Source organism: Spodoptera frugiperda, chromosome 21, assembly GCF_023101765.2.
Source record: "Spodoptera frugiperda isolate SF20-4 chromosome 21, AGI-APGP_CSIRO_Sfru_2.0, whole genome shotgun sequence".
NCBI lineage: Eukaryota > Metazoa > Arthropoda > Insecta > Lepidoptera > Noctuidae > Spodoptera > Spodoptera frugiperda.
In genome coordinates this window covers 3,395,936-3,418,374 of record NC_064232.1, presented here as the reverse complement: position 1 = coordinate 3,418,374, position 22,439 = coordinate 3,395,936, and the positions used below count along the sequence as shown (strand labels likewise).

Below are 22,439 nucleotides of genomic sequence, written 5' to 3'. Positions count from 1 at the left end.
GACTTTTAGATTAGTGTGCAAAGCCGCAAAACGTCTTTATATCAGCAATAAAATAAAATCAGCTGATGACAAAATAAAGACAACTTGGAAAATTATACAAAATGAGACTGGTAGGAAAAAAATACATAATTCAGAAATTAAATTAAGATCTGAAATTGGACAAATTTCTTCAAAATGTGATGTAGCACAGGAGTTTGAAATTTTTTTTACTAATATTCCTATTAAAATAACTAGAGATTTAAATTCTTCAGCTACACTCTCAGCTAGTTTGCTTAAAAAAAATGTAAAATCATGTCAACATGACTTTATTTTTCAATATACGAATCCTCTAGAGATCGTAAAGATCTTTAAAGAAATTAAAATAAAATCAACTGAAGATCTTTGGGGACTATCAGTGAAAGTCTGCAAAACAATTATTCAAACTATAGCGCCCTATCTGGCTATGATTTTTAATAAAAGTATAGATGACGGTGTTTTTCCTGACCTTATGAAATATAGCAAGGTTATCCCACTATTTAAAAGCGGCGAAACCACAGAACCTAATAATTATAGGCCTGTATCTATTTTGCCGGTCCTTAGCAAAGTGTTTGAAAAGTTGATACTGTCTCAGATGCTTCATCATTTTAATAAAAACTCCATCTTCCACCATCAGCAGTATGGTTTCACTAAAGGTCGTTGTACAACTGACGCCGGTGTTACTTTAATGAAAGAAATATTTGGTGCCTGGGAGGAAGCACAGGATGCCATAGGTGTTTTTTGTGACCTCTCAAAAGCATTTGATTGCGTTGACCACGAGACACTTTTGCTGAAATTAAATCATTACGGGATTAGAAACACTGCGCTCCGTCTATTGAAATCATATCTAGGAGATAGGCAGCTAAAAGTTCATATTAACGGTGTTAATTCACAAGGGTCTGAGATAAAAATGGGCGTTCCTCAAGGTTCAATATTGGGTCCTTTCCTCTTTTTAGTGTACATAAACGATTTGCCACTCATATTCGAAAATGAACCAAAAATGGTTCTGTTTGCAGATGATACATCACTGATTTTTAAAATAGGTCGACGTACTTATAATTTTGACGACGTGAACAGCTCCATTCTTCGAGTCTATGAGTGGTTTACTATTAATAACTTGGCGCTTAATGAGAAAAAAACCAAATGTATTAAATTTTGCTTGCCAAACGTACAAAATAACGAATGTTATGTTGCTTTGAACGGACAAAAGTTGGAATTTGTTAAGGAGACTGTATTTTTGGGTATCACATTAGATGACAGATTACAATGGGGGCCCCATATAAAAGCACTTTCGGGAAGACTAAGCTCAGCTGCTTATGCAGTTAGACAGATTAGGCAGCTAACGGACGTAAGTACGGCAAGGCTTGTTTATTTTAGTTATTTTCACAGCATAATGTCTTACGGCATTTTGCTGTGGGGGCGAGCTGCGGATGTAGAATCAATTTTTATTTTGCAAAAGCGAGCTATTCGAGCAATATATAACTTGCCCCGTCGCGAATCTTTGAGAGAACTATTTAAAACTATAAACATTCTTACAGTGCCTTCTCAATTCATTTACGAAAATATTATGTACGTGAGAAAAAATCAACAATTGTTTGAAAAAAGAAGCGACAGACACAATTTTAATACGAGAGGTAAAAATAAGTTAGCTATACCGCAATTCCGATTGTCCAAAGTGCAGAAATCCTTCATGGGATTTTGTGTTAAGTGTTACAATAAACTACCAACCACCATACTGAATCTGAACGAGAAAAAATTTAAATCTTGTATAAAGCGTGAACTGTGTAAACAGGCATATTATAAACTGTCAGATTATATTGAAGATAAAAATGTGTGGCAGCATGTTGGTCCGGCTCCACTGGACACTCGCTCACACTAGACAATGCTCTAATACGATCACTAGTTACACGTTAAATTAAAGTACTAATTTATTCCAATGTAGTCTAGGGATCCTGTGGCATCAAGCAGTTATTCATTTTTTTTTTATTTGAAAAATTAAATTAAAGATTATTTTTTGTTTGTATAGAAGCATTATTTCAAAATTGTAAGTGTACATATGTGGGCACTATGTTTGAAACAACCCGCTTTTTTAATTTATATTCTTTACAAATTGGTTTTATTGTCCCATAGTTTTGACGTCGTATTGTAGTTACATTGTTCCTACATATATATACAATAGGTAAATGATCAAAAAATGTATCAGAGATATTGTAAAAAACATTTTTTGAAAAGAGTAACGATGGAGTTTCTTGCTCGTTCTTCTCCATTCGAAGCAACACTTTGGAACGAGCGCCTAGCTTCACTGACAGACAGACTGACGGACAATTTAATTTGACGTTTCAAAAGTGCCTAATTTAGGATTAATTGAAATAAATGCTTTGACTTTGACTTTGACTTTGGTACTGGTATAAAAGGGATGACGATTAAAAGACATATCATCAAGCTAAGTACATACCGGGTACAGCAGAGGTTGTAGCCTAGTCAGTGCCATGATCAGAGCCTCCAATAACGCGAGGTCATTGAATGACTCAAGCGCCTTCACTAGTATACGGAGTAGCTGTTTCATATCGTCGTCTGTTACGTTTTTACCTGGAAATAATTGTATGAATTATATTTAACTTGTGCAAGTTATGGATGTATAGGGTGACTGGTAATTAGTGAACGATATTGAAACACGTGATTGTACTCATGATTACAAACAATTTTCCCAAAGAAACTGTTTTTGTATACTCATTAGTTTTATTTTTATCACAATATACTATTGGCAAATATCTGTCTGTAAAATCAGTGTGGGAACGGATCTGAGAGTAATTGACAACTCTACGATAAAAGCAATAAATTGTTAATAGAAAGTGTCGTAATTAGGTACTGTTACTTTAAAAAGATAAGTGCATATAGGGTGTTATATTAATATACCTTTTTAATGCTTTTGTATGTAAGTAAATATTTAGGCAAAATGTATTATCCTGTGGCGACACTCTGACAAGTGACAGATGACAGTAGTCGCACATAGACTATCGACGAGCAAATCAACGGATGACGTCATAAATATCCTGCATCGCACATATGAAGTTTACATGCGAAATAACACGGATAGAAAATCCCAACGAACAACAGTTGGGCAGAAAGCCCGCCAGGCTGAACACCTCGCCTGGTCGGAGGATTCTCCTTTTCTTAGGGAACTTTACTCTCTGTTCCCTAAAATCCTATAGTTATTTAATTAAATATATTATAGATAAATATAAACTTACTAATACACCCGAAGACTATCAAAGCCCTCGGTTGTAGAGCTGGGTTGAAGCAGAACGCGAAGCTTTTAGCCAGAGACGTCCTGCGGACAAGAATAGGAATGATGACGGGGTATGAAAGGAGGATATCAGATGCCCATAGTAACTTTGGCTCAATATTAATTTGTCACGGACAGTGAATATTCTTACGTTTCCTAGTGTTGTTTAATGTCAAAAGCATTACTGTGATTTCCACTTTTACATTGAACATCTACTAAAGAAGTTATCCAAATATTTTTAATTGGAGGTTATGTTTACATTCTGGTAATATGAATCGTATTGCCGTAACAAAAAACGGACATCGTCAAATTCAACTAAATGCCGTTGCATTCGGCACACATTTATACCACAATTAATACAACGTAACTGTTGAGACATTATAACAAAATGTATTATTGCATTGACAACAATACAAGATGTGTCAATGTCAGTATTTTGACAGAACTACAATTAAAAGGGTTGCTATTTTACAAGGCGATTAAATTATCGATCACAGATGGAAAATTTGTTTTCTTGAATTTCATTTTTTATAGTTATCTTTAATGTAAAATAGGACGAACGTATTATTTAGGGGGGTTTGAACCCCCAACCCCCCCCCCCCCCCATGGTAAACACTCACCAAGTCTGCAGCCAATCACAGTCCGGTATGTCCCGCATGCACGCCTCCATAATCTCGAGTAGAGCATCAGTGATGATCTCGAGAGATTGTAGCGGCAGTCGCTCGCGGTCTGTATGCGTTGCGCCCGCGCAGGTACCCGTACTAGTGGACTCTGAGCATGTTGCGTAGGAGTGTTCAGAGTACCTTTGAAAAAGATTTTTTTTATTAAAAATACATTATATAATTATTGACTGCCTCTTTGGCCGAGTGGTTGCAAGTGCGACTGCCGGGTAAGGGGTCTCGGGTTCGATTCCCGGGTCAGGCGAAGTATTAGTAGGCTTTTTTCGGTGGACTTTTTCATTTCTCAGTGGTCGCACGGAGTCTGGAAATGTGCCCAGTATATGGCAATAGACTCACCACCTATTACATGGGACTTACAACATAAATTGTGGAATGTGGGTGTACATTGGCATTATGTACCATAATGTGCACCTCTGCCTACCCCTTCAGGGATTATAGGCGTGAAGTTATAAAAACTGTTGTTGTGCACGCTGTTCTCGATTATGGGATCGATCATCGACTCATTAGTTTTATTATTATCACAATAATAAAACAACAAAATTTCGCGCGCGTGCTCTCGCATGATCAGCTGTTACCGGAAGAATAGTAGGTAGTTTGGAACTTTACACGCACGCGCGTGATAATGAAATTTTCTTTTATTGTGATAAAAATAAAACTAATGAGTATACAAAGAAGTTTCTTCGGGAAAGTTGTTTGTAATCATGAGTACAATCACGCGTTTGCATATCGTTCACTAATTACCAGTCACCCTGTATAGATAGACATGAATAAGTACCGGTAAACTATGGCAACTTTACCGGGCCCTTGGCAACTTTACCATACTATAGGTATTCGGTACTAGAATTCTGTTTTGTAATAGTAGTATTTTTTAGACATTAAAAGGAAATATTTACTATATTTTGCGTAGACGCAACACTGCTATGATGCCAGTAATGGCCGTCACAGTGTAGTGCGTGAAAATGTGCTAAAAGTTAGTAGTTCCTAAATTGTGCTCACAGAGCCTTAATTATATGTCACAGGTGAGTGAAATTTTGATCTTGAATGTATAATATAGTGGGGATTACTGTTGTAATGTGAGCAATTGCTTTTTCTTTAATTTATTGATAAATAATCGCTTCGGTAATGTTGACACAGGTTAGGTAAAGTTGCCACGGCCTGCTTTGTGGCAACTTTACCTACAGTTAGGGTTGGCAATAAATGTTTTTTTCTTGTTTGTGTGTATGTAACCATTTTCGAATACCTAAATTTCCCAGCATAATAGTGAATATCCTGGATGATAAGTTACAATGTATTTAATAATACCTTTTGTTTTAGAGCCAAAATGGCTCACATGAAACAAAACCGCAGATAACTCGGAGTTAGACAATATAAAAAGTATACGAAAGTAATGTTAAAATTAGCTATGGAGATAGTGAAGTCAAAAAATTTAAAAGTCAAAAGATTAAACATTATTTTGTAGCCTTTTTTTACAATTTTAAACATAAATACTTAAAATTTTAGAACTTAATTTAGTTTAAAAGGGAACAATATTTATGTCAGATATTTATGCTTTTTTTACTTTAGGTTTAAGGTTTATAATTTTTTTTTAAATATACATGTCATAAAAATAATTCTCATTTTTTGACAACCCCGAGCGTAACAAATTATTTGTATGTAAATTACGATGAAACCCGTGGCAACTTTCCCGACTGCCTGTGTAGCCGTTATCTTTATAGATTTCCTCATATTGTTTGCATTATAATACGAAGAGGTCCTAGATGAAGCCCTCTGTACCTCAACAACTCTTTAATATGCAATACACGATGAATACGGCGCGTAGGTAAAGTTGCCAAAAATTTGGTATCTTTACCCATGTTGTTTTTTCTTTACTACGGCTAAAGTAAGCGTTTGTATATAATGACGATTACGGTAAAGTGAGCCAGATAGACTACAATTCTAAATATATAGTTTTGGTTTCTATGCGTCTTATGGTTAAAAATATATTTCGATTTTTGTTCCAAAATATAGTAAAGTTGCCATGTTTTACGGTACTTATTTTTATTACAAGTAAAGATTAGCTAATAATTGAACTTACCAATCATTAGTATGCCTGTTGTAAGGGCTGCGGAAGGCGGTGACGGCAGCCGACTTGACCTTCGAGATGCCAAACATCTGGTAGAACTTCGGCAGGGCAAATTCGTCCAAGGACAGCCTTAGGACGCGTTGGGTATCCTCTGGAAATAAGTATTAAGTCTTTGACTGCCAATAGAAAACTGTTGAAGGCAAATCCTCCGCTAACGTCGGTCACCGGTGGCCACCACGGCGTTCAATGTACCATATTTAACCAGTTGTCTGTCGGTAGCTGAGAACGCTTCTGTTTAGGTGTTTTTTCTTTTTTTTTTTGTTTGATATAATCCGGTAAACGAGCAGACGGATCACCTTAAGTTATTGCCGCTGCCCATGAACATCCGAAACACCAGAGGCGTTACAAGTGTATCACCGGCCTTTTGGGGGTTAGGAATTTAAGGGTTGTCGAAGAATCGGGGATTGGGAAGATTTGGAAGGGGGGTGTCTAAATAATGCCTCCGGTAACCTCACTCACACAACGCAAGCGATGTTTCATGTCGGTTTTCTATGAGGCCGTGGTATCACATTCACGAGCCAGCTCATTCGTGCCGAAGCATAGCACTCCCACACTTAGTAAGTGAAACAGTTTTTAAAATCTTGTCAAATAGCCTATTTAATATAAAATACAAAAAGACCAGCAACGCATTTGATACTCCTCTACTATTTCGGGCATCCATGGGCGGCGGCGATTGCTTACCATCAGGTGATCCGTCTGCTCGTTTATGATCTGTGACTCACCTGAAAAGCTTGGCGTAGTGCAAGTACATAGCGAGTGTATGATGTTGATGACCAGGCCATGGGTGGCGGCCCGCATGGAGACCGTACCCGAGCACACGAGGAACGTCACTGTATGGAACAGGTAGGGCAAGTGGCGCGCCACGTCCAGGCAGTTGTTGAATGACAACATTAGCTGCAAGTAAGATTGACTTAGTTAAATATTTCTTCTATTAATATCAGTAACGGTAAAACGGGGTAAATATAAATCAAAGGGTGTATTGTATACTCAAGAATGAATGAATAGATGTTAGAATATTTGACCAACATTTATTCACCCCTCTTCTGTGTCTATTCACCCTTCGAATTCTATTCACCCCGTTTTACGGTACCCTTAGTACGAATCTGCGTTCGGCGCACTGATTGGTTGTTTTTTTTGAGCTGGCCAATCAGAGCGCCGAACTCGCTCTCGTTTCGATTACTTTAAACGTAAAGCAAACTCGTATTAAGGGTACAGGAACTAATTAGGTAGTACCTACGTAGGCGGACTTAATACCAGTAACTTTTTATATTTTAATGTAACAGTGTAAGAGGTCGCATCCGAACTAGGGGCGTACTCTTGAATCCAATTCCGATCGACATATTGTGAAATTTTCCTCTCTCCCTCTCTCTCTCTTTCTTTCTTTCTCCCTCTCTCTCTCTCTCTCTCTCTCTTTCTCCCTCTCTCTCTCTCTCTCTCTCTCTCTCTCTCTCTCTCTCTCTCTCTCTCTCTCTCTTTCTCCCTCTCTCTCTCTTTCTCCCTCTCTCTCTCTTTCTCCCTCTCTCTCTCTTTCTCCCTCTCTCTCTTTCTCCCTCTCTCTCTCTCTCTCTCTTTCTCCCTCTCTCTCTTTCTCCCTCTCTCTTCTCTCTCTCTCTCTCTCTCTCTCTCTCTCTCTCTCTCTCTCTCTCTCTCTCTCTCTCTCTCTCTCTCTCTCTCTCTTCTCCCTCTCTCTCTCTCTTCTCTCCTCTCTCTCTCTTTCTCCCTCTTTCTCCCTCTCTCTCTCTCTCTCTCTCTCTCTCTCTCTCTCTCTCTCTCTCTCTCTCTCTCTCTCTCTCTCTCTCTCTCTCTCTCTCTCTCTCTCTCTCTCTCTCTCTCTCTCTCTCTCTCTCTCTCTCTCTTTCTTTTTATAACACCTCTGCATATTCCATTTGAAACTATATGCCATCATTATATACGTTACTTACCAAATACCTCGCGAGTATAGCGATGTCATCCCACATCATGTGTTGCTCCAGCATGGCGGTGGGCGAGTGGCAGGTTTTGTCTACCACCTGAAATTGTATTAAAAATGCTATGTTCATTTACTTTTTTAAAACGTTGCCTTACACTAGGATTCCCCCCTGTGTCTTGGGTGCGTTTACAACCATACAAGTACACATATACATAACACCCAGTCACGAAACAACAATTTATGGATTACACAAAGAGTTGCTCCGTGCGGGCATCGGACCCGCTACGCGTTACGCGACAGCTTTTTTTTAATATATAGGGTGACTGGTAAATTAGTAAACGATATTTAAACATGTGATTGTACTCATGATTACAAACAACTTTCCTAAAGAAACTTTTTTTGTATAATCATTAGTCTTATTTTTATCACAAAAATAAATCAACAAAATTTCATTAGCACGCGTAAAGTTCCAAAATACCTACTAGCCTTCCGATAACGCGGGCGCGGGCGTCTCGCTGCTAACAGCTGATTATGCGAAAGCACGCGCGCGCGAAATTTTGTTGTTTTGTTATTGTGATAAAAATAAAACTAATGAGTATACAAAAAAGTTTCTTTGGGAAAGTTGTTTGTAATCATGAATACAATCACGTGTTTAAATATCGTTCACTAATTACCAGTCATCTTATATACCTAAGGCTTACGGCCACCTGATGGTAAGCGGACATCGCAGCCTGAATACACGAGTACACCTGCAACGCTATAAGTATCACAAGTACGTTGTCGATCATGTATGAACATGTTTTAATAGGGTAGATGACTAATTTTTATTTTAATGTCCGTCTTGTAGATTATTTTAAAACATTAGACACGTATTTTTTATTTTCTTACGAAAACAAATACTTTCGCAGATATATCGATTTGAAATATTTCGTGACTTCTAATTCAAGGAACATTTTATACGTAGAAATGACGTATTTCCTCCCTCTTATATAATTTGATTCGTTTTATCTAAGTATTATCTTATATGACAAAATAAAAAATACGTGTCTAATATTTTTCCATAACCTAACTGATGGACTAAATAGATGTTTAAATTTCATACCCTGTCATCATCCCTATTGCACCCCAAGAAGCAAATACAAAGAGGAGATGCCATAATGTGATTGTGCAGTGTGACACAAAAAAGCCCTGTTCAATGATATTTTAAGTAATAAAAAGGTGTAGATAGGTTATAAGCGCTCAGAAAGTGACACATTAAAATGTGGACAATTGGCAACGTGTTTATAGAATGGGACCGTTTGATGGAAAATAGAGAAGGGCGTGGTTTGTAACGTCCCGCGCTCCCTGTAAAGTGTCACGCATTATGTTAAAGGGAAATCCAGTAATGACATCTCCTCTTTGTATTTCTTTCATGTTGCGAGCCGCTAGTCTATTGTTATTTCTATAATCATCATCTTTAACGCGACGTCTTGCGATCTAGAAGCGAACGCGAAGCGGTGCGAAAACAACAAACTGTCAGAATCTATTGACGTGGCCTATGTGGCCAACCGCACGTGGGATGCGGTGTAGTCAATGAACTTATATTGTCGCGCGAACTGGACGCGGTGCCGTCACGTGTTTGTTTATAATGTCGGAAACAGAAACAAAACGAAACGATTCACATGCACGTAGGACATAGCCGCCGTCACACCGCATCGCGTTGAATTCGCGTGTCACCGCACCGCTTCGCGTTCGCTTCTAGATCGCTCACACAAGACGTCGCGTTATACTTAAAATAACTTTCTTATACTATTTATTCATAGCGCAAATGAACAAACAAAACATGTATACTAACAACAACTAAAACTCACTCATGTTCCAAACTAAAAATCACTAAAAATCATCTCAAAAATAATGATAAACACAAGGAATTTGGAATTTTGGATATATTTTAACGGCCAATTGTTTTAATAAAACTGAAAAGTAAATGCAAATAAATAGTAATATTTGGCTGTATTAATTTTAAGACGCAAACAAGTCGAATAATCGTCTAAGCGAGTCGAGTAAGCGATCATTACCTTTAGTATGAATTTGCTTTACGTTAGAAGTAATCGAAACAAGAGCGTGTTCGGCGCTCTGTTCGGCCGGCTCGAATGAACCAACCAATCAGGCGTCCAACGCGCTCTCGTTTCGATTACTTTAAACACAAAGCAAAGTCAAAATATCTAAAGGTACTCCACCGCCTTTTACGAAGGCATCTTTTCTTGACGGTCGTATTGGTTCAAAGCATGTGACAGCTTATTGCATACTTTTGTGCAAGAAATTTATCTATATAGTTAATTAACCAATCAGTCTGTTTGTTTAATTTAATAATAATAACTTTAACTTAGAGAAGATTAAGAGATAAGCACTATATTTAGTTATATATTGCAAAATATTTTTAGTTGTAAAATAATCTTATGGCAATCCATAAGATTATTTTAGAACTAAAAAGAATCTATGAAGCACTTTGATTTTGTGTAGCAATCTACACAAAATCGGTTCAGAATTGAACTGTAGATCAGCAAAACCATTGAATTTTTCGATTTTTAATTCTCTGTATTTACCACAGAATCAAATTGTCCATGTTTTTACTGAAACAGGAATAAAAAACATAACTGACGAAAAAGTGTACTTACTCAACATACCTACCTACACCACAGCCGAGCCCCTTTACAAAAAAAGGCGTGAAGATCTCAATCTATGAAAAAAATAACTCGCCAAAGAAGCAGCACTAAAGTAAAAAAAAAAAAACAAAAACAAAAGTGCACAAAAAACCGTCGCACTAAAAAAATGAGAAACTAAAACTAAAATCCAAAGAAACTAAAACTAAAATCCAAAGAAACTAAAATTAAAATAAAAAACTGTCGTAATTAAAAAAAAACTCACAGTGGCCGGGGTGACAGGACCCAGGATATTATTGGGCAGTTTGGATAGGGCCTGTGACAGAGACAACATATAATATACTATGTACTTACTTATTTACTTAACACTATACATATATACATACACACAACATATACATATAATAAATGGATATGTCACGCAGATTACAGACATTTTTGAATAAAAAAAACTTCGATTGACGAAAATTCTCAGTTATTTTTTACACTGTTAATGTGTAAATTGGCCTACTCACGTAACTGTTCAGTAGCAGCGCGACAGTCGCCGCGTCGTGTGTCGCGGAATGTTGCTCATGAATATGAGCCTCTAGCATAGCTTGAAACTAGTCGAGTTCCTCGTCAAACAGTTACGTGAGTAATCCGATAACATAATAATTAATATTATTGACTATCGAGCAAAGTATTATTGAAGATTTTTTGTGTATTGTGTCCAGTGTGTAACAATAGGTTTTACTGCTAATATATGACATGGGACTTATAACTGGTGAAAAGTGGGTGTACAATGTACATTGTATATAAGGTGTTCTAAAAGTTTCTGCAACGGCTTTAATGGGGGGTAGGTAGTGTTGTGTTTGAAAATCACAATAGTGAAGAAATTTCGTACACCGGTTTTTCCAATGTACTATTGTAATCTAAATACACTACACACTACAAATACACTACCTCCTATTAAAGTCGTGCGAGATAGTTTTAGAATGTGTGCGTCTCGACTACGATTTCGGGGATTAAAAGGCTTGGCCTTATGTCTTAATGTTAGTGTTATGTTATATTAGTACATATACAAATAAATATAATATGTAGTAAGCATGTAATAGTAAAGTTTGTCTGTAATCCGCGGTATCTTACAGGCAATGTTGAATAATAATATACCGTATGGAGTATACACATAAGACTTAATTTAAACCACATATTTGTCATCATCTTGGCTGACAATATACGAAAAATGAGCGAAATAGGCCCAGTAGTTAAGCCAAAATGTGTATTATTCTCTATGAGCTAATTAGAACACTCTTTACAAATACGGCATTGCAACAGCCGCGCCGCATGTCCGTAACATTCCTAGACAACTTACAACATTACAGCTCTTCTGTGGTCAAGGTACATGGAGCTGTTCACACAGAATTTAATACTTGATTTATTTAATTATTTTTTAATTTTCTGTTTTCATTGTGAAATATGTAGTTGTATTATGCTTCTGTGGACGAATACTACTTGTAGTTTCATTTAAGTCATATGAGTGATCTCCATACTGTATTTGTATTTTATAAAGCCAATTTCAACAACCCCTGTATCTGTAGATTTGCTTACTAGAGGTGCAATTTTGGCACGTTTTTTATGGAGCTTATGTCAACATTGTATCTGTAGTAAGCAAATCTAGAGATAGATAGATAATTCAAATTGATGATTGATAGTCATTTGACACTTACTAAGATAGTAAAGTGAGGTCCTACGTGAGCGATGTAGACGCGAAGGCGATAAAGTGCGAATACAACAAACTGTCAAAATGTATTGGCGTAGCCTACGTCACCAACCGCACGTGGGATGCGGTGTAGTTAACTGGCTTGATATTGTCGCGCGAACTGGACGCGGTGCCGTCACGTATTTGTTTATAATGTCGGAAACAGAAACAAAACGAAACGATTCACATGCACGTAGGACATAGCCGCCGTCACACCGCATCGCGTTGAATTCGCGTGTCACCGCACCGCTTCGCGTTCGCTTCTAGATTGCTGACGCAGGACGTCGCGTAAATAAGATGAAGTTAGTACTGGGAACGGGTTGTTATGTTCCCTAAATTGGGATAGGAGAGGATACCTATTGTTTTTTATAATGACATTCTAAAGTTCCTTAACCCGTGGTTTGCAGGTATGAATGGAACGCAGATCTACGCGAGACACAATATGTTTTCTATTGTGTTCTAGGCAAGAGAATAATTTTATCATACGGATTCCGTAGATCGAGTTGCTGCCAGCTGAACGACCTGGAAGGTATTTTTTATGGTATAAGCCGGTGAACGAGCAGATGCACCTGATGGTAAGCAATTGCCACCGCCCATTGGCCCTTGAAACATCAGAGGCGTTAGAAGTGCGTTGCCGACCTTTTTGGGATTAGAAATTTAAGGATTGTTGGAGAATCGGAGATTGGGAATATTGGGAGTAATGATTGGGAAGATTGGGCAGAATAATTGGGCCTCCAGTAACCTCACCAACACACAACGCAAGCGTTGTTTCACTTGGGTTTTCTGTGAGGCCGTGGTATCATTCCGGCCGAGCCGGCCCTGCAGTGCCGAAGCATGGCTCTCCCACATTTTAAAGCACTAACTTCATCCCAAAAGGTCTTAAGCAGATAAATTACTATTAACATGAGATTAGCCGTGAGCTGACGACAGAGTACATTTGTCACCAATCCTATTCTTCCCGTGGTTGTCGTAAGAGCCGACTAGAAGACTAATTTTACAGCGATAGAGCAGCAGCTCTCTCTGATAAACCTGAACTTTTTAAACTAAGATCTCCAACCAGCCAGCTGAGCGTGGAGATTATAACAAAGTGGTTCTTATGTCTTTACATAAGACATTTCAAAATACCTACTTACTAGTCTTCCTATAACGCGGGCGCGGGCGCCTCGCTGCTAACAGCTGATCACGCGAAAGCACGCGCGCGCGAAATTTTGTTGTTTTGTTATTGTGATAAAAATAAAACTAATGAGTATACAAAAAAAGTTTCTTTGTGAAAGTTGTTTGTAATCATGAGTACAATCACGTGTTTAAATATCGTTCACTAATTATCAGTCACCCTACGCACTATACAATGTGATAGGGGTGAGACTTCTAACCCGTTAAGGCTGAGTACTACATCTAATTTTATCGACAAAAGTCGGGGGTCGAAGGGGTCGAATCCCCTCCCCCTAAAAATTATGGCTATTTTAATATTTTTTTTACTTTTTTTGATATCAAAGGTTGTATGCGTCGTAGAAACAAAAAAAAACGACAAACGGTAGGTAATAACCTTGGCTAACTAATTCATTAATTTTTTCATATATTTGATAATGTTTTGGTGAGAAAAAAAATCATTTGTGAATTATTTTTACCGAAAAAATCACTATTTTCCAATATTTTCAATTAGGGGTTCAACCCCCCATATTATTTTTTTTGTCGATAAAATTAGATGTAGTACTCAGCCTTATCGGGTTAGAAGTCCCACGCCTATCACATTGTATAATGTATCTAATCTATAAATTTTCCATTTTTTGAAGTATTTTAGCGAATAGATTTCTATCCGATTACAGGGAATAAAAGGCGGATTCTTACGTTAAATGTAACATATCTGCTTATAACCTTACTGTATAGTGTCAAAATATTATAATTTTATATGCAATACATATTATACACAGATAGCAACACAATCATGCATTGATGATAACTAATATATCAAACATTTATTTCATACAAGTTTAATGTAAAATTAACAATTTTATTTTGATGACTTCTTTTTTAATGTTTTTTTTTTTATAGATAATTGATTTTTTAGGTGGTCAATGTATAGTACAGATACAGAGATGGAAGTTAAAATATATTAAAATTACCGAGTCTGTTATTAGTATTTTTTTCAAACCATGTCATTCTTCGAAATTTCCGTACCCTTACTATGAGTTTGCTTTACGTTTAAAATAAAACGAGAGCGCGTTCGGCGCTCTGATTGGCCGGTCCAACAAAACCAACCAATCACAGCGCCGAACGCGCTCTCGTTTCAATCTCGTTAAACGTAAAGCAAACTAGTACTAAGACTACGTAGGTACAGAAAGAAAGTGTGATTATTTTTAAATAACTTATTGTATCGAGCGAAAACAATCTGTTTTTAATTGAGGAAACTACAATATGCTATACATTAACCTCTCTCAAAAAAATCAACTATCAAAATAAAAAACAAACAACTAATAATGAGAAACATCGCCCACCCATCCATTTCCGGACCTCGGTAACAACGACTTACCCTGCACATGCGACCGATGACTTTCTTGGAGACTAGCTGGACATTAGCTGAGGCCAGGGCTACGGCGGTGTCAGCCATTATTTCTATCATCGGGGATCCAAGGCCTGAGAACAAAAATATAATATAGTTAACTAGCTACTTCCACGCGGTTTCACCCGCTCTGCTCGGCTCCTATTGGTCATAGCGTGATGTGTTATAGCCTATAGCCTTCCTCAATAAATGGACTATCCAATACAAAAAGAATTATTCAAATCGGACCAGTAGTTCCGGAGATTAGCGCGTTCAAACAAACAAACAAACAAACAAACAAACAAACAAACAAACAAATATTAGTATATAGTATAGAAGATGTAGAAATAGAGGTGATTTTTGCTTGGCTTAAACATTGTTTAGGCTTTTTTAAGGGGGGGAAATCATCCAGTGAATTCTCTCCCCTTGGGTAAGGCAAGCGGGAGTGTCAGACTCTTACTGGCTAAAAACCACACCGTTCCTACTCCTGCTTTCCGAGTCGGAGCCCCGGTAAACCCGCTAGGTAGTTCGCAGCTCCGGATCAAGCATCAGCCCTAATAGGGCCTAGACATTGTTTAGGCTACAATTTTATTGTAACTTTCGTGAGACATACTAAATTAATGATTATGTTATCGACTTACTCACGTAACTGTTTGACGAGGAACTCGACTATTTTCAAGCCATACTTGAGAGATTGCCATACGTACGCATCGCACGCAACGGATTTTAGTGTGTCTTGTATAGAAACTTATACAACTGCGTCCACTGATCCGCATCGTACGGACCGCATCATCAGCAATACCTACATGCGATGCGTACTGATGACGTCATACGGAATGCGTACGATGCGTGTGATGCGTACGATACGGGACTATGGACGCTTACTTTTAGGCAGTTTTGAAACGTCAAATTGAATTGTCCATCAGTCTGTCAGTGAAGCTATGTGCTCATTAAATGTTAAGTGGATTAAAGCTTCCGGAGCTGCGGACTACTTTTTTTTTTTGAGGGGGAAAATACTTACGGGGTGGTTTTTAGTCAGTAAGAGTCTGACACTCCCTCTCGCCTCGAACAAGGTGAGAGAAGTCATTCTGTTTTTCCTCTCTCTAGCTACTTATTACTTAATTTCTTCACCAGAATTGACGCTCCGTTGGATGAAGCTGTCCAGCACCATGTCGATGAGCTCGGGCACCTGTCCGATGGAGCCCCAGATCTTGGCCTGCACCGACGGATACATCTCCGTCTCCTCTATAGTCAGGGTGATTAACTTCTCTAATATTTGCGCCACTTGCTTCTGCCGTCGCGATTCTTCTGATGGTTTGCAGAATCTGTGTGGGAGGTGGGTTGTTTTGTACTTCGTCTTTATAACTATAATATTAATACGTGAAGCAAAAACTTTGTAATTCTTTTTACGAAAATTGCGCGGACGTAGGAGCATAAAATTTGGTACACTTATAGTTTATGTGTAGGAGAAGTGCATAGCGCTAATATTTTTCAAAAATAATGCTTATAAAGTACATTAAATCAATAAATAAAACATTACACACACATCATAGTATCTGATCGTATTTGACAAAACGTCAAAATCGATAGATATTGCGATGATATTCTCACGTCTCATATGAAAAGAGTTTTATAAAAGAGTTTGAGTTAAATAAAAATTATCCTTCAACGTACGTTAAGTGGTATTGTAAATTAAATCATATATGGTCGAATTTCGGCCACTAGGCGACCACTAGTAACTATAATACGACTAGCAAACTCGGCGAACTCCGTTTCGCTACCATGATTTTCCCCGTTTTCCTGCTTTTCTTTTGAATTTTTTCTGTTTTTTTTTTTTACTACAAACCTCACGGAACCCGATACCTTTCCACCGAATGTAAAACCGTGGAAATCGGTTCGTGCGTTCTGGAGTTATAGCGTCAGGAAGGAAAACCCGACTTATTTTTATATAATAGATATTGTTATATCGCTCACCTAGTAATATTTATTGGCACATCTGCAAAAAATGCCAAATTTACTTCATACTATAAAGTCATAAAGTCATGTGCCAATATATTACTAGGTGAGCGATATATCGTTGTGTGAGTAAGGTTACCGGAGGTCCAATCACTCCCCCCCCCTTCCCAATCCTCGATTCCCCAACGTTCCTTAAATCCCTACCCCCAAAAATCCGGTAACGCACTTGTAACACCTCTGGTTTTTTAAGTGCGCATGAGCGGCGGCGATTGCTTACTATCAGGTGATCCGTTTGCTCGTTCGCCGGCTTATTCCATAAAAATAAGATGTTACCTATGCAGAAGAGAGGAGTGGAAAGAGGGTAGGGAGGCATTTACCCCGCATTGAGATGACTATCACATTGCACATATCACATCAACAGCCTATTAAGTGGTCACTGCTGACCAAAGGCCTCTTCTCACACGGAGAAGGTTTGAAAAGCAACCTAGTTGGTCCTGTTCTATCTTGATATTTGTCAGTGTACTCCGAAGAATAAAATTATTACTATAACTTACCTGACTAAGTTGGCTAGCCAGGGCGTCATGTACTCTAAGCACAAATGCTTGAGTTCTATCGTGGATCCTCGGAAACCCTGCATAAATTAAATACAACTTATTAAGTATATGACGATCTTCATAGGCGTAGCCAGGGGGATGGGGATGGGGGTTCAACCCCCCCCCCCCCCGAAATGAAATGCGTACCTAGACATTACAGAGGCGTAATTTTTGTAGTTAGCATAGTACATCCCCTGTTTGGCAAAGGTCTCTATATATGACTACCTATGAATCTGTTTATTACATATTATAAAGTGTTTATTTTTGTCGCACATTTCGTGGGTCGACTTTCTTGAACCCTTCCCGAAACTAAAACCTGGCTGCCTATGACGATCTTCATTATTTAAAGAACGACACACAATGAAAACTTAATAATAATGATTGCCTGCACGGTTGACGTGTTGGGTAACCGGCTGCCGTTAAACGAATAGCGGGTTCGATTCCCGCACGGAGCAACCCTTTGTATGATCCACAAATTGTTGTTTCATGTGCCATGTGTATGTGAATGCCACATAACGCTTGTCTACTTGCAGAGTAGAAAACTAAATTATATGGGATTGACGTATATTTTGACTATTCTACTCTCTCGGTGATAAGCCTTAAAAACATTTGGCTACACGCTCTACTTACAAAGTAAATATATTTAGATCAGGGATGCACAGACTTATTACCTAGGGGCCACTCGGACAAATTATGAACGGATTGCGGGCCGCCAGAAGTATAGGTAATTAATAAAGAATTGATAATAATGTATTAAAATTGAAAAATAATTTATTAATTTGAAGCGTGGCACTGCATAGTGCTTACAATCTTTTTTTATATTTGGCTCAAAGTAGCAATATTTTTATGTCGGCGGGCCACCAGGATTCGACCGGCGGGCCGCGGTCTGTACATCCATGGTTTAGATACTAGTGACTAGTCCGAACTTCGCTTGGGTACAATGATGATATACTTATAAACCTTCCACTTGAATCAATATATCTATTAAAAAAACCACATCAAAATCCGTTGCGTAGTTCTAAAGATTTAAGCAAAGAATATGACTTTCCCCCTTTAACCTTTTCAAAAATATTGTTTTACCAGTCTATATAAACAACCTAAGGGGTGTTTTTACTACACGGAGCCACCGCCACCGTATGTTCTACGGTGGCGGTGTGCCCTGCGTGGGCTGAGCACCGCCAAGTCCTCAGGGATGTGGTCGGCGACGGCGACCTCTCGCGCCTGGCACTGGTTCAGGCCATGGTGTGGAGCGAGAGGGACTGGGATGCTTTAGAGGGGGGGATGTTTTATACTCTGTAGTGATATATTTACCTGAATACACTCTTCTAGGAACTCAAGAGTGAGGTGTGGTTCGTTGTGCGCCAGTTTCTCGCTCACCGACTTTATGAATATCGTGTTGTTGGACGGAATGCATAGGCCTGTCGACAACATATATTGCATGTACAGAAACGGTGTAAGGCAATATGGGCATTCCTATACAAACTGCTAGGGAATGGAATTCTTTGCCGAAGTCTGTGTTTCCTGATGGGTATAACCTGGGTGTCTTCAAAGCCCGAGTGAATAGGTTGCTTATGGGCAGACGTGCTCCATCGTAGGCCGCATCATCACTTACCATCAGGCGAGATAGCGGCCAAACGTCGACCCATCAAATATAAAGGTAAGCGTCCACAAGTCCGCATCGTACGCATCGCACGCATCGGACGGATCGCATCAAACTGATTAACTGCGTCCACTGTATCGATAGCGTTCAGATTATTAGCAATCGGATTGCCGATACCACTTTCACTCGGATTTTTTACATTGGCATTCCGTATGACGTCATCAGTACGCATCGCATGTAGCATTGCCGATGATGCGGTCCGTACGATGCGGATCAGTGGACGCAGTTGTACGAGTTTCTATACAAGACTAACTAAAATCCGTTGCGTGCGATGTGGGCCTGTGGACGCTTACCTTAAAAAAAAAAAAGAAAAAATTTGGAACTGACCAGAAGTCTCCAGCAGCTGCCCCTCGATCTTGAGATGGAAGGTGGCGGTGAGGGCACAGAGCTGGTTGTAGGCGGCCGTGCGCAGGTTGGGGTCGCACGAGCCCAGGTTCAGCAGCGCCATGTTCAGCAGCGTGCCCGGCACGTCCTTCGGACGGATCTTCTGGTGGACCGTCACTGAATCCTGGAGAGAAAGATACCTTCTAATAATCAAAGTCAAAGCATTTATTTCATTTATTTCAATTATTCATCAAAATCAACAACAATCAAATCAAATCAATCAGTGAACAGTGTGGTCTACAATTTTATTTTATAAAGTAAAGTAATATGTTCCAACTATTGGGCAACGCAATAGTACTTAATCTACTTACATAGTAATAGGCTAGTTTCCTACTAGTCAAATTCAATACTTTTTTCGAAACGTCAAAAACGATATTTTCTATGAATTTTGTATGAAATAGTGCGTTATGACGTCATAAGTTTTTGACGTCAAATAGCAGACTTATTTCTAGAAATTTAGTTAGAAAAAATCGAAAATTAAGTAGTTCATCAAATTTATGAACGAGAGTGTGATTATTTTTCAGTATTTTATTGTATTGAAAAGTTGTAATAATTTATTTTTGACCGAGGATACTACCCAATTGGTAACATTGTTTCAAAAAGTATCAAAATCATCGTAATTACAACATTTATAGGTTACGTTTCCATTAAAAAAATATATTAAAATTTATTTATAGGTTGGTAACATCAATCAAGACTATCAAATTGAAATCTTCGTAATATAATATCTACTTATTTACACATTCATATATTGACATTACAGCTAACGCCAATATATTATACGGAATATCTTGTTAAACAAAAAAAATAACAAAAGAGATACAATTAAATAACAAAAAAAAGTAAATGGTAATAGTAAGAGGGATTCTTCAAAAAACTATAACATTTATTTAACAAATCATTATTCTCCCGCGTTATTAAGCATCGTAGTAACTTATTATCATCCTTATATTTATTGGATTGGTTAAGAGCAGTGTCGTTTTTTAATTTATTGAAACTCAATTTATAACTTTCAATCGGCCAAATTGTTAACTTTTGGTTGAGGATAATGACGCCGTAAACTTTTTGAAGAATCACCCACCAGTTCTTCTTACATACATCATACATACATATCGTCACGCCTTTAATCCCCGAAAGGGTAGGCAGAGGTGCACATTATGGCACGTAATGCCACTGTGTACACCCACTTTTCACAATTTATATTGTGAGTCCCATGTAATAGGTGGTGAAACTATTGCCATATACTGGGCACATTTCCAGACTCCGTGCTACCACTGAGAAATTTTCGAAAAACCGAAAAAAGCCCAGTAATACTTCGCCCGACCCGGGAATCGAACCCGAGACCCCTTGCCCGGCAGTCGCAGTTGCAACCACTCGGCCAACGAGGCAGTTCTTTCTTCTTACACTTATACCTACATGATAAATAATACGCAGTATGACGTTCCAGAATAGACAATTTAATAAAAGTTGGTAAGTTACACAAGTGAAATAACAGATGACGCTAGTGTACATAGAAATGCTAATAGACAATTATTTTGTTATAATATTAACAATACATAATATTATTTTGAAGAAATTAAAAAAGAAAATAATGATACTTACAGGCTGACTGAGCTCCCACCGGTTCCTAATATGTATGATGGACTGCACGATGTTGTCGCAGTCGTTGTGGATGAAGCTGAGCGGCGTGGACTCGTTGATGATCGAGAGAGAGAACTGGTTGTCATCCACGAGGCACACCTGTGGACAACATCATCATTGTTTACTGAATTATATATATACCTATATGTTTTTTTTTATGAAACAGGCCGGCAATCGAGCAGACGTATTACCTGATGGTAAGCAATCGCCGCCGCCCATGGACACTTGCAACACCAGAGGCTTTACAAGTGCATTACCGGCTTTTTGGGATTTGGGAATTTAAGGGTTTGTTGTTCGGGAATGGGGATGGGAAAGATTGGGAAGGGGGGAATTGGGCCTCCGGTAACCTCACTCACACAACGAAACACAATGCAAGCGTTGTTTCACGTCGGTTTTCTGTGAGGCCGTGGTATCACTCCGGTCGAACGCGCCGTGTGGACTGGCTCTTACTGGAATGAACCTCCCCTACATAAGAATGTAGAAGAGGCTCTACTTTTCTCCAATCTCCGGCCTTGGGCGAGAGGGAGTGTCAGACCCTTGATGACTAAAAACTACTCCGTTTTTACTCCTGCTTTTCGAGCCGGAGCCGTTAAACCAGTCAGGCAGTCTAGGCTAGTCCAGGCAGTCCGCAGCTCCGGATCAGGCATCAGCCCTATTAGGCCCTATCTGTGATGGCTCTTCTACGCATGGGTACAACATAGGCGGCGGCGATTGCTTACCAACAGGTGATCCGTCGTTTACCGACTTATACCATAAAAAAATGTAAATGCTAGTCTTCTGCTTACCTCGTCTATCTCCGAAGCGTAGTAGACGTCGTTGAGCAGGACGGGTAGACCGAGTACTTTGGTCTTCTCTACTGAAGTAATTTGTAACGCTGTGGGTCCAACCTGGGTAGAAATACGGAATTATAAATACACTTTTAGAATTGAAAAACTTAAGTAATGAATCTGATATAAAAGAGTATAAGTAGTTTAGTAAGAGTTTTAAGGGCAATAGAATAATATAACATCAACATAACTCGAAAAAACACATAATAAGAAAACAATATAATATCGTGTGCGCGCGCGTTGTTTCACAGGATCAGCTGTTAGCAGCGAGGCGCCCGCGCCCGCGTTATCAGAAGACTAGTAACTAGGTAGGTATTTTGGAACTATACGCACGCGTGCTAATGAAATCTTAGTGTTTTGTTATTGCGATAAAATAAAACTAATGAGTATACAAAAAAGTTTCTTCGGGAAAGTTGTTTGTAATCATGAGTACAATTACGTGTTTAA

General features: G+C 38.5%; 1 protein-coding gene across 20 annotated transcripts in view; it reads right to left on the bottom strand.

The window, feature by feature from the left end:
- The window catches only part of LOC118280223 (neurofibromin), a 111,419-nt gene that overhangs the window by 38,725 nt on the left and 50,255 nt on the right, over positions 1-22,439 (bottom strand). For 19 of the 20 annotated variants that reach the window (XM_050701999.1, XM_050702005.1, XM_050702014.1 and 16 more), the window contains 14 exons: positions 21,951-22,052; positions 21,127-21,264; positions 19,468-19,648; positions 18,792-18,898; positions 17,442-17,518; positions 16,063-16,256; positions 14,923-15,026; positions 10,920-10,970; positions 8,026-8,112; positions 6,826-6,997; positions 6,056-6,194; positions 3,922-4,104; positions 3,267-3,346; positions 2,471-2,604 (listed from right to left, as the gene is read on the bottom strand). In XM_050701999.1, coding sequence (XP_050557956.1) covers positions 2,471-2,604; positions 3,267-3,346; positions 3,922-4,104; positions 6,056-6,194; positions 6,826-6,997; positions 8,026-8,112; positions 10,920-10,970; positions 14,923-15,026; positions 16,063-16,256; positions 17,442-17,518; positions 18,792-18,898; positions 19,468-19,648; positions 21,127-21,264; positions 21,951-22,052 — 1,749 coding nt within the window. The remainder of the gene's footprint in view (positions 1-2,470; positions 2,605-3,266; positions 3,347-3,921; positions 4,105-6,055; positions 6,195-6,825; positions 6,998-8,025; positions 8,113-10,919; positions 10,971-14,922; positions 15,027-16,062; positions 16,257-17,441; positions 17,519-18,791; positions 18,899-19,467; positions 19,649-21,126; positions 21,265-21,950; positions 22,053-22,439) is intronic. The other variant, XM_050702011.1, reaches the window with a different exon arrangement.